The 13,222-nt window shown below is 37.2% G+C and overlaps 1 protein-coding gene and 1 long non-coding RNA gene across 2 annotated transcripts; one reads left to right on the top strand and one right to left on the bottom strand.

Annotated features, from left to right (window-relative positions):
* Positions 1–437: 437 nt before the first annotated feature.
* LOC126055500 (uncharacterized) lies at positions 438–1,612 on the top strand. The gene is made up of 2 exons (XR_007511479.2): positions 438–577; positions 1,381–1,612. It is a non-coding gene; the product is annotated as an uncharacterized LOC126055500 (long non-coding RNA).
* Positions 1,613–8,004: 6,392 nt separating this feature from the next.
* On the bottom strand, positions 8,005–10,627 carry LOC126054831 (tissue factor pathway inhibitor-like). Its single transcript, XM_064041915.1, has 4 exons — positions 10,623–10,627; positions 9,758–9,927; positions 9,083–9,161; positions 8,005–8,219 (listed from the first exon to the last, which is right to left on the bottom strand). Exons 1-4 carry the CDS (start codon positions 10,625–10,627, stop codon positions 8,042–8,044), a joined length of 432 nt encoding a protein of 143 aa, XP_063897985.1. The 3' UTR covers positions 8,005–8,041.
* Positions 10,628–13,222: the final 2,595 nt, after the last annotated feature.

Genomic DNA, 13,222 nt, shown 5'->3' with positions numbered 1-13,222 from the left:
ACACATATAAATACTAATAGATAGAATTAAGGGTGTGTCCACACGGTGCATGTAGCTGGAGCTAGTTAACATGCGCAAGTGACAAGAGCACGCGGGTGGGTATTTCACGCGTTTTCACCCAGGTCCTGAAGATGCCTAAGTATAGATACTACTTCCCGCACCCGATAAAAAGTAGCCTATACATAAAATATGTTTTCTGGTGTATAAGCTATAGCTATTACTACCAAGTTTCGCGTTTGTAATAGTATAAGGATTTCAGCTGTTTGGGTAAAAAGGTCTAGACAAGATCAGAAACGAATTAATGTAGGTAATTCAATAAATCGTTTTCGATACGTGAAGAGGTCAAAATAAGAGTAGGTAACCCTAACATCAGCTTTTTCTTTGAAATTCCCAGCATATCTACATAATTTATTACTTAATTAATGATATGAGCTCTCTTATTAATTGCTTACTTGACAGACACAGTCTATTATTATTCGGTTATCAAGTAGAGCAGTCGTCTCACAAAACAAAATGAAACGCATAATAATATTATCGGCCTGGGCCTTATTGTTGTACATTTTATTCATCAATATGGGTGAGTGAATTAATTTTTTAATAAATATCTGTATTCATATTCATATTATTTATTTGCATTCCACAATGTTTAAAATAGGTGTTACAGTTAGGCTTAGAGCTAGGTACAATTGTGGACCCTGTAGGGCACAGCAAAATAATATAAAACTTACAACTAAAATTATTATTATTAAATCTATAGAAAAAAAATTATTAGTATTCAACTTATTATTTACATAAAGAAACATAATTTATCTATAATATAAAAATGAATCGCAAAATGTGTTGGTAAGCGCATAACTCAACAACGCCTGGACCAATTTGGCTAATTCTTTTTTTGTTGTGTGTGTTATTGTCAGGAGAAGGTTCTTATGAAAAAAAAAAAATAGGGTAAAGTAGAGAAGTCAGTTGACGGGAGCGAAGCCGCGGGCAAAAGCTTATTTTAGAATAAAAATAATGTCCCACTGGTATTGGGAACATGCAGCCTTCAGCGGTGGAAATATCGTTGTCTTGCAACCTATATTTTCAAACCGGGTTCAAACTTGAAACCCTCGGGTCGTGGGGTCTGAATGTCCACACGGCTAAAAGATGAAAAGAGAGTTTTATTTCTTTGTGTCTATCATCATCATCATCATCTCAGCCATAGAACGACGACTGCTGAACATAGACCTCCCCCTTAGATCTCCATAGATACCTGTTGTGGAGTTGTGTGTTTGTGTCTATAGTTGTTAAAAATAAATTCAGTTCCATTCGATAGCAGAGTACAATTATTTCATACAGGATTTTTTTTAACGCAGCTTATTTATATTACTTATTTTTTTACAGTGAACGGGCAGCATTTAATGTCATCGAAAAGGATGATGAAACTTTATCACGTAAACCGTACGCAGACTAATACTTATTAGACCACGGAGCCACCAGCTTATTCTTTCATCATCATATCAGCCAATTGTCGTCCATTGCTAGACCTACGCCTCCCCCAACTATAAATAATAGTTTTTTGGGGCCGTTTGTAAACTAAAAATAAATTAAGATAAAATACTGTTTTTGTTTACTACCTTTTGTTTAGTAACTAATCATCTTGAAGAAACCTTGAACAAGTATGGTGATTAACTCTCATTCCTTCTCTGTGTGAGAAGAGGCCGCAGTGATCTGCCTAGCCTTTTCCCAACTATGTTGGGGTCGGCTTCCAGTTTAACCTGATGCAGCTTAGTACCAGTGTGCCACATGAGGCGACTGCCTCATCATATCACCTGCGTCCCGGGGTAAGATCTTCCCGTTCCCGGACAAAATAAAGCCTATGTACTCGGTGGTTTTTAAATCAGTCCTTAGCCTTTAGGGTACATACAAACAAACAAACAAAATGTAGGTACCTCTTTGATATAGACAAGTCGTTTTCTCGCTTCAGTAGTTTCGGAGCATTATATTAATATAATAGATATATGCCCATTTTCACCAACAAATACCTAAATTAAGGGATCCCCTAAGCGCATTTACGGAACACTTAATAAGAATTTCGTTTTCACCAAAGTTTAGGTATCCCTAATCCATAGTTATTTATGTCAAAATTGGGAGAGCCCTTATTCTAAGTGGCACTTAGATTAAGAGATTGTTGGTGAAAATGGGCAATAGACAAGCAGAGACAGAGTCAAAGTCTATTCTATGGAACCAGAAGTATAATATTTCACAAACGGTTTCATATTTCACTTGCATCTGCAAAATGCATTTTTATCGCAATATTTTTTATAATCGATGTAATGCAATGTAGAGCTGCATTAAGTATATTATTACTTGTGTTTGTAACACGTGTCTATTTGAACAAAATGAAACGCATATTAATTTTATTAGTATGGGGGGCGTTTTTCTACGTCTTATTTGCAAACATGGGTAAGTAATTTTGCGTTTTTTAAATAAAATATTGTATATAGAATGTATATGTTATGGACCATGTGATTAATTCGGGCATTATTTATAATGCCCGAGCATTATGAATAATGTCTAGCTTTATCGGGCCAAGTGATTAATAACTATCTTAACTTCATTATTTATCACATTGCACGGGCATTATTATATTGCTACATGATAGTTGGGCAATTTAATAATAAAGCTATATTTTATGCGGTGCGAGGGTGGCAGTTGTTCTAATAAATAAATCCTGTTACTTGCTACATATTTTATGATTATTGTTTTAAATTATATGTTCTATATTGTTTAATGGGAAATTATAAGTCTAGCCTCAAAATTATTAATTGGACAATTGTCATCTAATTTACTAACTCGGCCTCGTTTTTCTTAATCTCATTTTTCTTGGCTCGTTTTTTTTATGGTAGAATTTAATTTGGATTCAAAACATTGTATTAAAAACTGAACTTAGTGACGAAAACGAATCGCTGCAAAACCGACTCCACGTAGTCTTGTCTGCCCTACCCCTAGAGTGCAATTAAAAACCGCGTAGGCGCGGAGGGGCGAGGCGGCCTGCGAGCTGTGGCGCAGGTAGTTGAAGCGCTCGCCGCCGCGGCTGAGGCTGGCGGGCCGAGCTGGCCAGCAAGCCGAAGCTGCGGTGGTGAGCGTGAAAACCATCTGCGACGATAAGCTCGCATGGGACCGCCGGAGCCCTGCAGCGCCGGAGCCGTGACAGAAGCCATGCTTGCTGCATGTTGCATGCTTACTTCTATGCTCTGTCAATTGATATGGGATGTGTTATATTTAGTTTATTTTAAGTTAAATGTCAATAACAATAAAAAAAAATGAAATTAAATATGTTTGTATTACTTTGCCCAAAAGGTCACGGGCAACATGTATAGTGCCCGGTCAATTTGATTGTTTGAATAATTATTATCAAACTGCACTCTCATATTGGGCATTATTCATAATGACCGGGCATTATGTATACTGCCCAATTTATCACTTGGTCCATAACATATAAACCGATTGAGATGACATACTTAACATTATGTTGTAACTTTAGGAAATAAATATTTTTTATATTTTTTCGTTTATTCATAGTTCTTTCATTAACTGTTTTTCGCAAATCCTGTCTAAACTGTAAAAAAACTTTTTACAAAAATTAAAACCGACTCCCAATAACACTGAAAAGCAAACATAAAATAGGTACATGTATTAAAATAGATTTTTAACCACTTACTTACATTTATTTATTTATTTATATCAAAAACACAGCTAATTTAATCTTTACAGGTACTTAGCCTAATACGACAAAATTAGTTACATTATATAAAATTTAAAAATTCAAATGACATTATACATACGACAACTAAACATAATATCACAAAAATAATATCATTACCAAAGTTTTAAATTACTAACAATACTATAGCATATACATTTTATTTTTTTGAAGATTGTGTATTTCGTTAAATGCCTAACCTAACTAAACATAGGCACATTTATTCTTAATTAAATATTTAATCCTTTTTCAGTGAACGGGAGTCGCATCATGTCGGCTTCGAGGCTCAGAAAACTTTACAACAACACAAAAAATGGACAGTAACACGTTAAAAGGAGACACTCAAATAACATACCTATATCATATATGATAACGCCGTAATTCAGTTCTTATTATTCTTCTTTCACTTCTTCTTCATCTTCTTTTCAAGTTATAAAAAAACATTAACAAAACACCTACTAACATGTCATAAAATATGTAATATCCATTTAAAAGTTCCAAAATAATCTACTTTTATCGTGTGTATCAATAAAAAAATATAATGATTGTCATTTTTTTTTATAATAATCAAGCCAGCCTCATTTGATTACACAATTACACAAAAGTCACAAATACAAAAAATTATAATTAATATTCCGATTTATTAATTTTAACAACATTTCAAAAATATATAAAAAAACATTGATTAATTAGTTTAATTATATTATTTATTAATATAAAAATCTAAAACTTAAGAAACATACAACATTTACGAAAAAATGCACCATTTAACTATAACGATAACCGAACCATTTTCAGTTGTCAAATCGCCGATGTGACCAATGGGCGGCAAGTATACGGCTGTCATTGAACATCCTTGACAGTCATTACGGGTAATCAGAAGCCAGTAAGTCTGACACCAGTCTAACCAAGGGGTATCGGGTTGCCCGGGTAACTGGGTTGAAGAGGTCAGATAGGGTAGTCGCTCCTTGTAAAATACTGGTACTCAGCTGCACCCGGTTAGACTGGTAGCCGACCCCAACATAGTTGGGAAAAGGTTCGAAGGATGATAATGCTCAAATTAATCGGCTGTCCAATCAATCGAATCATTATATCTATACTTTATAAAGTTGGTCACTCTGGCTAAGAAATATCTAAATGGTGTATAGCAAGCTCGCCAGCACGCGGCACTGGAATCGAACCTGTTGCTGTTCCCACCACATCCTTCGTAGATAAACATTTCGCAATTCGTCGTGTTTACATTGTAGCCGAAACTGTGGAAGAAAATATAGGGTAAGTATTAAAAACAAATGATTACAATAGACAAGAAATATCAGCTAAGAGATAGAAACAACCTATAGCAGATAATCTTATAAAGAGGTAATTTTTGTGTTAATGACGTTTTGGTAAGACCCAGTGGGACCACCAGAGACAAATCCTGCCTGAACTACGGGGTTGTTCGCGCGAGTTACCGTGGCCCTTGCACCGGGGCTTAAGAAGGAACATGATGGGTTTTAGTCAGTGTGAGTGTGATTCTCTCTCGCACTGCACCCAAAGCGGGAGGGGTCGTCTGATGATTTCCTATCAAAAAAAGGGTAAACTAGGACCTACTGAACCGATTTTTAAATTATTTTGTCAACCGAAAGCTACGTCATTTGGGAGTGCCAAATACTGTATTTTATCCGGATCCTTTCAGCATCCTGAGAATTTTTTATTTATCTTAATGCAAATTAGTAGAGATTTAGGTACTTACTAAACTGCAGTGTCACCGTTGCTGCCGCTGACGCTCTCAGATTCACAAATCCCTTCATCAATTGGTATGTTACATATGTCTTCAGCTAATTCTAAGTCTGAAATTATATTAAATGATTAAAAAAGTCTCGGAGGAGCTCATGGCTAAGTGATGATGATGTCCTCCTAGCTAATTATCGGCAACGGTGACTGTTCTCATGTAACGAGATTAGCCAACTGCGCAGGACATATTATAGTGCACGAGCATTTGCGCAGACACAGGTGCACTCATTATTCCTTCACTCTCATAGCCCGATGGGACGACAATCCGACACGACCGGCGAGAGATCAGCGCAGGACCGACATTTACGTGCTCTTCGATGCACGACTAAGTAACAACCACATGGGTCATAGGGTTAAGCAACGCTTGGCGTGGTCGATTGCCATCTTGTCATGATGAGTTCCTCTGTGTTTCAGAAGGCACATTAAATTGGTGGGTCCCGGTTGCCAGAATTTTCCTAACTTCGTTAAAGTCTGGCAACCGCCGAGTACAAGTACTTTACATGGAGCGACTGCCTGTCTAACCTTCATAACCTAGTTAGCCGCGAAGCACCGTACCCTTTGATAAAATGAGTTGTAAGACTAACCTGGAGTGGGGCTCAGAGACATTTAATGATTACTTAAGTCACTCCTTAGTGACGGAATGTCATACAAATCCTTCACTAGGGAATGGCTTAAGTAACCATTAAATGTCTCTGAGTGGGAAGGTATGGTTTCTGTCTACCCATTACAAGATGACGCCAAATGTGACCTCCTCGTTTACGTGGGCAACCCGATACTTCTTTCTACTTCACAGTCTGTCTACTTACATCTCTTTTATTCTAACTTTCCCACAGCGGGAAAGGCGGAAAAGGATTTTTTTTAAATAAGCTTGATTGTTCTACCTCTATTTTCCTTCTTATCTACTCTGTACATAATAAGCTGTTAAATAAATAAAACAAATATATAAAAACTTACCCATTGGTACCAATTCTTCCGTCGACTGGTCGTCACTTCTGCATATCGATAACATTAAAACCGAAAATGTTGCCAAAAAGATATAATTATAAACAGCCATTTTGGCACATTATTAAACAGCACATTTTATTTTTATTCTCTTATTTGTTTTTGTGTTATATTTTTAATAATAATTAATTGTTTAATTGAACTGATTAAATTAGGTGTAGTCGGTCAGTATATCTGAATGCAGATCCAGTCACGGCTATCGTTCGTTAGATTTTTTTCTAATGCCTTTACAATCTTAAACATAGGTACAGTATGATGCTAAAATGTTCAACTTTTATTAAATGCGAAAGTGACTACTTAAGCGATTTGATTGTTTTTTAAACAGATATTGGTAGAGCCTGAAAAAGGAAAGGCTATTTTTTTACTGTGTAGTGGTTACCCAGAGAACAGCCGATAGGTACTTATACATATTTAAAAGAGTTTATGTCAATCAGGCCATCATGTTCTCGCAATTATTTCAGTCTTTCCATAATTATCTATCTGAAGTTATCTCACAGCTAACTAGAAAAGATACATTGGTACTTGTTTGGCGTGGAAACAAACTAAAACACCTGTAGGTACTTGAGAGGCAGTGGCTTTAACCACTAAACCACCATGATCAGACAGATTGTGACAGACGCATATTAGGTGGATGGTCTTTAAAATCACAATAAAATCTTCTTAAATTTCTTCAGTTACGAGTACTCGGCTAAGATTAACAGGACCAATCATCATTTTATTTTTAGAATAGAATAGAATTTTTATTTTTATCATTAGCCTTTTTATCGTTCCACTGGTGGGCCGCAGCCTCCTCTCACACAGAGAAGGATTGAGCGTTAATCACCACGCTTGTTCAATGCGGGTATATAAAAGAATAAGTAAGATTAAACGACTATTTTCGAAACAACCTGTAGACAATGTTATCGCGTTCTTTGTAACTACTTTTCTATTTATTTTTGCTCATTGATTAAGGCGTTAAATTCACACGCACTGTAAACTTCGATGTATTGATATAGGTACTGATCATGATCTAAGTATTGTAGCCTGGGAAAGAAGGTTATGGTGAGCCCCATAGGGGCGATACTAACGCGAAGCGATGTGGCGCGTTTTGTAAACAAAAAACAGTCGATTTTTGTGATCTAATTTTGTTCTCCTGGTGACCTACGAGACGATTCGCGACTTGAAATCGCTTAGTATTAGATTTGGTAAAATTACAAATTAATCCAAGTATTATTTCAAGCTTTTATTTTATAATTAAGTAAAGCATACATAAGGAAAATAATTTAATAATACTAATAAATAAACAATAAATTAATTACCTATCTACCAGCTATTGGGAGAACAGAAAAAAACACATGTCTAATTTTTGAAGCATCCTAAGTAGTCCTAGTCCACATTTTAAATTTCCCAAAAATATTGGTCACATAATTCTTAAAAGTGACAAAAATACCTGTCCATTATTTTAGACTTATCTAAAAGACGAACTAATTATGTTTTTTTCTTTCGCCATGCCTATTATGTATAATCGTATATCTATTTGTAAATCTACCCACTTTGCCCCGTCAGCGCATACTGCACTAAATTAACAAGTTGGTTGAAAGTCGACTGCGTAGGGTTACAAGTCGTCATACACCTTTGATACGAGACAAAATTGTTCCTGTTGCCTCCGCAGCCAGAGTAGGTAAACTGCACACAACCACGACTGATTCTGTCGTAGGCGTACCTGGGAACAAGTACCTACAATTAATATAAAAGACTTTCGAGTATAATTCAATTCCAGGTCAGGCAAGTAGGTACATCCCAGCGGGGCCCAGTAGGGCCAAGGCCTGCCGGGGCTGCGGGTTGTTCGAAAGAGTTACCTCGGTCCTGGTACATAAAAGGCCTATGACCGAACACGACGGTTTTTAGTCAGTAAGAGTCTGACACTCCCTCACCGCTGCTAACCCACAGCGGGAAGGGTCATTTGATGATTTTTGACGTCGTTAAAAAAAAGGCAAGTAGGTACATAAAATATGCAACTTTTCTAAGTCTGTATGTAGGTACTTTCTAAGTATATCTTAGACACCAATGAACCTGTCTCGGAGGGCACGATAAACTGTGACAGTCGTTATGGACTGTCAGAAGCCAGTAAGTCTGACACCAGTCTATGCAGGTATTGTGTTACCCGGGTAACTGTGTTGAGGAGAACAGATAGGCAGTCGCTCCTTGTAAAACACTGGTGTAAACAGTGGGCTTAATCATCATCCTCCGAGCCTTTTCCCAATCATGTTGGGGTCGGCTTCCAGTCTAACCGGATTCAGCTGAGTACCAGTGCTTTACAAGAAGCGACTGCCTATCTGACCTCCTCAACCCAGTAACCCGGGCAACCCGATACCCCTTGGTTAGACTGGTGTCAGACTTACTGGCTTCTGACTACCCGTAACGACTGCCAAGGATGTTCAATGACAGCCGGGACCTACAGTTAAACAGTGGGCTTAATCTGACAGTAAAATATAGCCTTTAAGGTAGGCATACTTTCTTGCACAAACAAGCATATTTTCTCTTTATATAGACTAGAATAGAGGTATAGATAACATAAATACATGCCTTTGTGTAGGGTTATTGAGAGATAAAATATATAGAGCTCCGCAGCTACCTGTGTCTATTGGCATCTGACATCTTGCACCTGTAACACAATGTTTTACATTAACTGTTCTGTTGGTAAAGTTATTTGGCAAGAACTTGAAGCTGTACCAATCTATCCACGATGCTTTACTAAACATCATACAGAAGAAATATCTCATTATTGCTATCTTAAGCATCATCTCCATAAATCCAATAAATCTCATAATCTCCATCAATCATATTTTGTTTTGTTTATTGTACCAAGTGGATTTATTTAAGTGTAATTTGAATTAAACTTTTCACATTACGTTAACAGGCTTATAGATGAAAACTGCCTTTTCATCTAAAGGTAAAGGACTGTCACACATATTCTTTTTATGTAATTCTCAAAAAGTGTAGACGTTGTTGATGAACCAATAAATCTATACTAATATTATAAAGTTGAAGAGTTTGTTTGTTTGTTTGAACGCGCTAATCTCAGGAACTACTGGTCCGATTTGAAAAATTCTTTCAGTGTTAGAAAGCCCATTTATCGAGGAAGGCTATAGGCTACTTTTTATCCGGGTTCGTGCAGAGGTTTCCACGGGATGCGGGTGAAACCGCTGGCAGAAGCAGGTAAGATATAAACATAAGTAGTTCACATAAAAAAAAACTTACGTCCTGTTTGCTGCTGTCCCTGCTGCTGTACTAGAACTGATTGTGAAGTAACCGAATTAAATAGAAGCGTTGCAACCAGACCAATTAATAATTTAGACATTCTAATTGTTAAGGAGTAACGAAAAAACAGTCGAATTGAGAACCTCCTCCTTTTTTTAAATCTGTTAACACTGGGATGTTAAACGTGTTGAAAAAAAAACAACTGAAAGCTTAAACTATCGATATCAGATTAAAAAATTATTATTCTTTTATTAGATAGAAATATTTCTGCTTTGACGTTGTTTTTAAAGTCGTGTTGATTGCGAAATAGATTCCATCTATTTATAACGATGGTTTTAAAGGTGCTCTGTGTCCTCAGTGTTCTAGATCCAATAAATGATTACAAGGCTCTTCAGTTCTGTCCCATTAAAACATAGAGCATAGTTAAAACTCAGAGGAAATACTTGGACAGTGCTATTATCGCTTACTACTGCCTGCAATAAGTACAAATCTATATGAAAAAACTGCCAATGTTCAGGGCAAAATTAAGTGTTTCGAAGGGCAAAATTATGTGTTTCGGAGGGCACGTTAAATTGTAGGTCCCGGCTGTCATTGGACATCCTTGACAGTCGTTACGGGTAGTCAGAAGCCAGTAAGTCTGACAACCAGTCTTAACACGGGGTATCCGGTTGCCCGGGTAACTGGGTTGAGGAGGTCAGATAGACAGTCGCTCCTTGTAAAACACTGGTACTCAGCTGCATACAGTTAGACTGGAAGCCGACCCCAATATAGTTGAGAAAAGACGAGGTATATGGTCTTCTAACTAGGTCATTACTGACTTAAATTCTTTAATAGAAAATCTAGTTGGAACTCCATTTTGTATTACATCATGGCAACCAGCGGATAGCCATCAATTTTAACATTGTAAGTATCTATTAATTGAGCTAATTAGTGAATTATGGATTAAGGAAATTATGGAAAGTATTGAATGGTGGATAAAAATCCTTTAAATTGAGCATTGAGGAAAAATAACAATGGCGCGCTTGGCCCATTTATGAATGAATAGTAAACTGAATCAATTAAAGTGGTGTTTTTACGACCTATCTACTGTTCAGTTTTTTTGTATTTATCAGGGTGAATCCAATGTTTCTTTAACCAAGAATATGAGGCCAACTTATATAAGACCATAACGCCCAGTTTTTAAACGGTTTTATTTAGCTCACCCAGTTTGTTTTATTAATTATTTATTATTTATTCATTCTTGGGTCAAGTAATTCAAATTTCACCCTCTTCCTGTCAACCGATTAATCTGAAATTTTGTATACACCTTTAATTCCGATGACAATACAATATAGTAATATCAATAACATTGTAAATCCAATATGGCCGCCGGCACAAAATGGCGGATAACGTAGATTTTATCAATCCCATCAATATGGGTATCAAATGAAAGGGCTCAACAAGCAGAACACAATATACTATAAAAAATTGAAATCCAAGATGGCGGCCGCTACAAAATGGCGGATAACGTAGGTTTTATCAATCCCATCAATATGGGTATCAAATGAAAGTTCTCAACCAGTAGAATACAATATACTATATAAAATTAAAATCCAAGATGGCGGCCTCTACAAAATGGCGGATAACTTAGGTTTTATCAATCCCATCAATATGGGTATCAAATGAAAGTTCTCAACCAGTAGAATACAATGTACTATATAAAACTAAAATCCAAGATGGCGGCCTCTACAAAATGGCGGATAACTTAGGTTCATTTGATACCCATGTTGATGGGTCTCAACAAGTAGAATACAATTTACTATGCAAAATTGAAATCTAAGATGGCCGCCGCTACCAAATGGCTGATAACACTTTTTATCAATCCCACCAATATGGGTATCAAATGAAAGGGCTTCACAAGTAGAAAACTGTCAGTAACTCCAGCGGGGCCCAACAGGGCCAAGGCCTGCCTGGGCTGCGAGATTGTTCGAATGAGTTACCGCGGCCCTGGTACATAAAAGGCCTACGACGGAACAAAACGGTTCTTATTCAAGAGTCTGGCACTCCCTCACCGCTGCTGACCCACAGCCAGTGGCGGATTAACACTATAAGCACAACAAGCACGTGCTTGGGGCCCCTGTTCTCCAGGGGCCTCCATCCTCTGCTGGCGTTTCATTTTATACCTACATTTTATCGAGATTCATCCACAATATATCCGAAATCACAAGGCGCGAGCAGTTCGGGAGTGACCCTTCATACACCCCCGCCTCTAAACTTGATTGGTCGCAGTGCTGTTGATTGTTGTACGATCGCAGTGATTTTTTTTTTCAATTGTGCAGTTGTTATACAATTTTTTTTCGGCTTCTACTCATCGTTGGGCAAAGAATTAATAGGCAACGATAGCGTTCCGAAGTCGCTATCGTACAGTCGTTGGGAAGCTCACGCTGTAACTACGAGTGCAATATAACAAACATATCCGAAAATTTTGGATGCTTTAGATCAGTGGTCCTGGTGGTGGTGGGCTGGTGGTGCCTGGAGGCATTCCAAGTGGTCCGCGGACCACCGGTTAAGTCCGCGGACGTTGTTATCGATCTTACGTTATCCATCTTACTTGTCCAACAGAAAGAAATGAAGGTTTGAAATGTAGCCCTTTTACGAAATTTTAGTTCTGAGTCTTAAAACATAATCAAGGTTTCCCGCCCGCTTCGCTCGCGTATTCAGAAACTATATGTCCTCGTTTTTATTACATTTGTCAACAAATTAAAAGTTAAGTACGTTTGGGCTACATTGTACGTAATTTTGGTTCTGAGTCTTAAAAATAATTAAAATTTCACGCTCGCTTCGCTCGCGTATTCAGAAACTATGTGCCTTCGTTTTTGCATTTGTCAACAAACAAAAAATTAAGTACGTTTGGGATAAATTTTACCTCCGTACGAGTCCGAAAAAAATTTCGCATTTGAAACTACATGTGCACCACGCTCGCTTCGCTCGGTCAATTTCTTCAACCTTCTATTTCCATTTCAGTTATAGAGGGTCTACACAGGCTCTGTGCTTAGGGCCTCGGATACTCTTAATCCGCCACTGCCCACAGCAGGAGAGGTCATGTGATGATTTTTGGGGTCGTTAAAAAAAAAAGTATCTGGAAGGGCTATGTATTGAGGAATTAGATTGTAATAAATTGTCAGGTAAGAGACCGTGTAATAATGATGCACTAAATGAATTAGATAGAATGAGGAATATTCGGTAGGCATTTTCATTAAATACTAAAAACTAGAAAATAAAAAATCGGTAAAAAAACTTTTAAGTTAAACGGTTTTATCTTATGTGCACTGAAAACTAGAAAATAAAAAAATAGTTACTTACCTGTCAACCTACGTAGGTGGTCCCGGTCATATTAGACTAAAATAAAAACGTGGAGCCCCTGTGAAATCCTACCTATGGCAAAGCATATCTTTATACTTTGGTAGATCATGAGCTACGGCTGAT

This window comes from Helicoverpa armigera, chromosome 27 (genome assembly GCF_030705265.1).
Source record: "Helicoverpa armigera isolate CAAS_96S chromosome 27, ASM3070526v1, whole genome shotgun sequence".
Taxonomy (NCBI): Eukaryota; Metazoa; Arthropoda; class Insecta; order Lepidoptera; family Noctuidae; genus Helicoverpa; species Helicoverpa armigera.
Note: the sequence above shows the minus strand (reverse complement) of the source record. Positions and strands in the feature narration are given on the sequence as shown.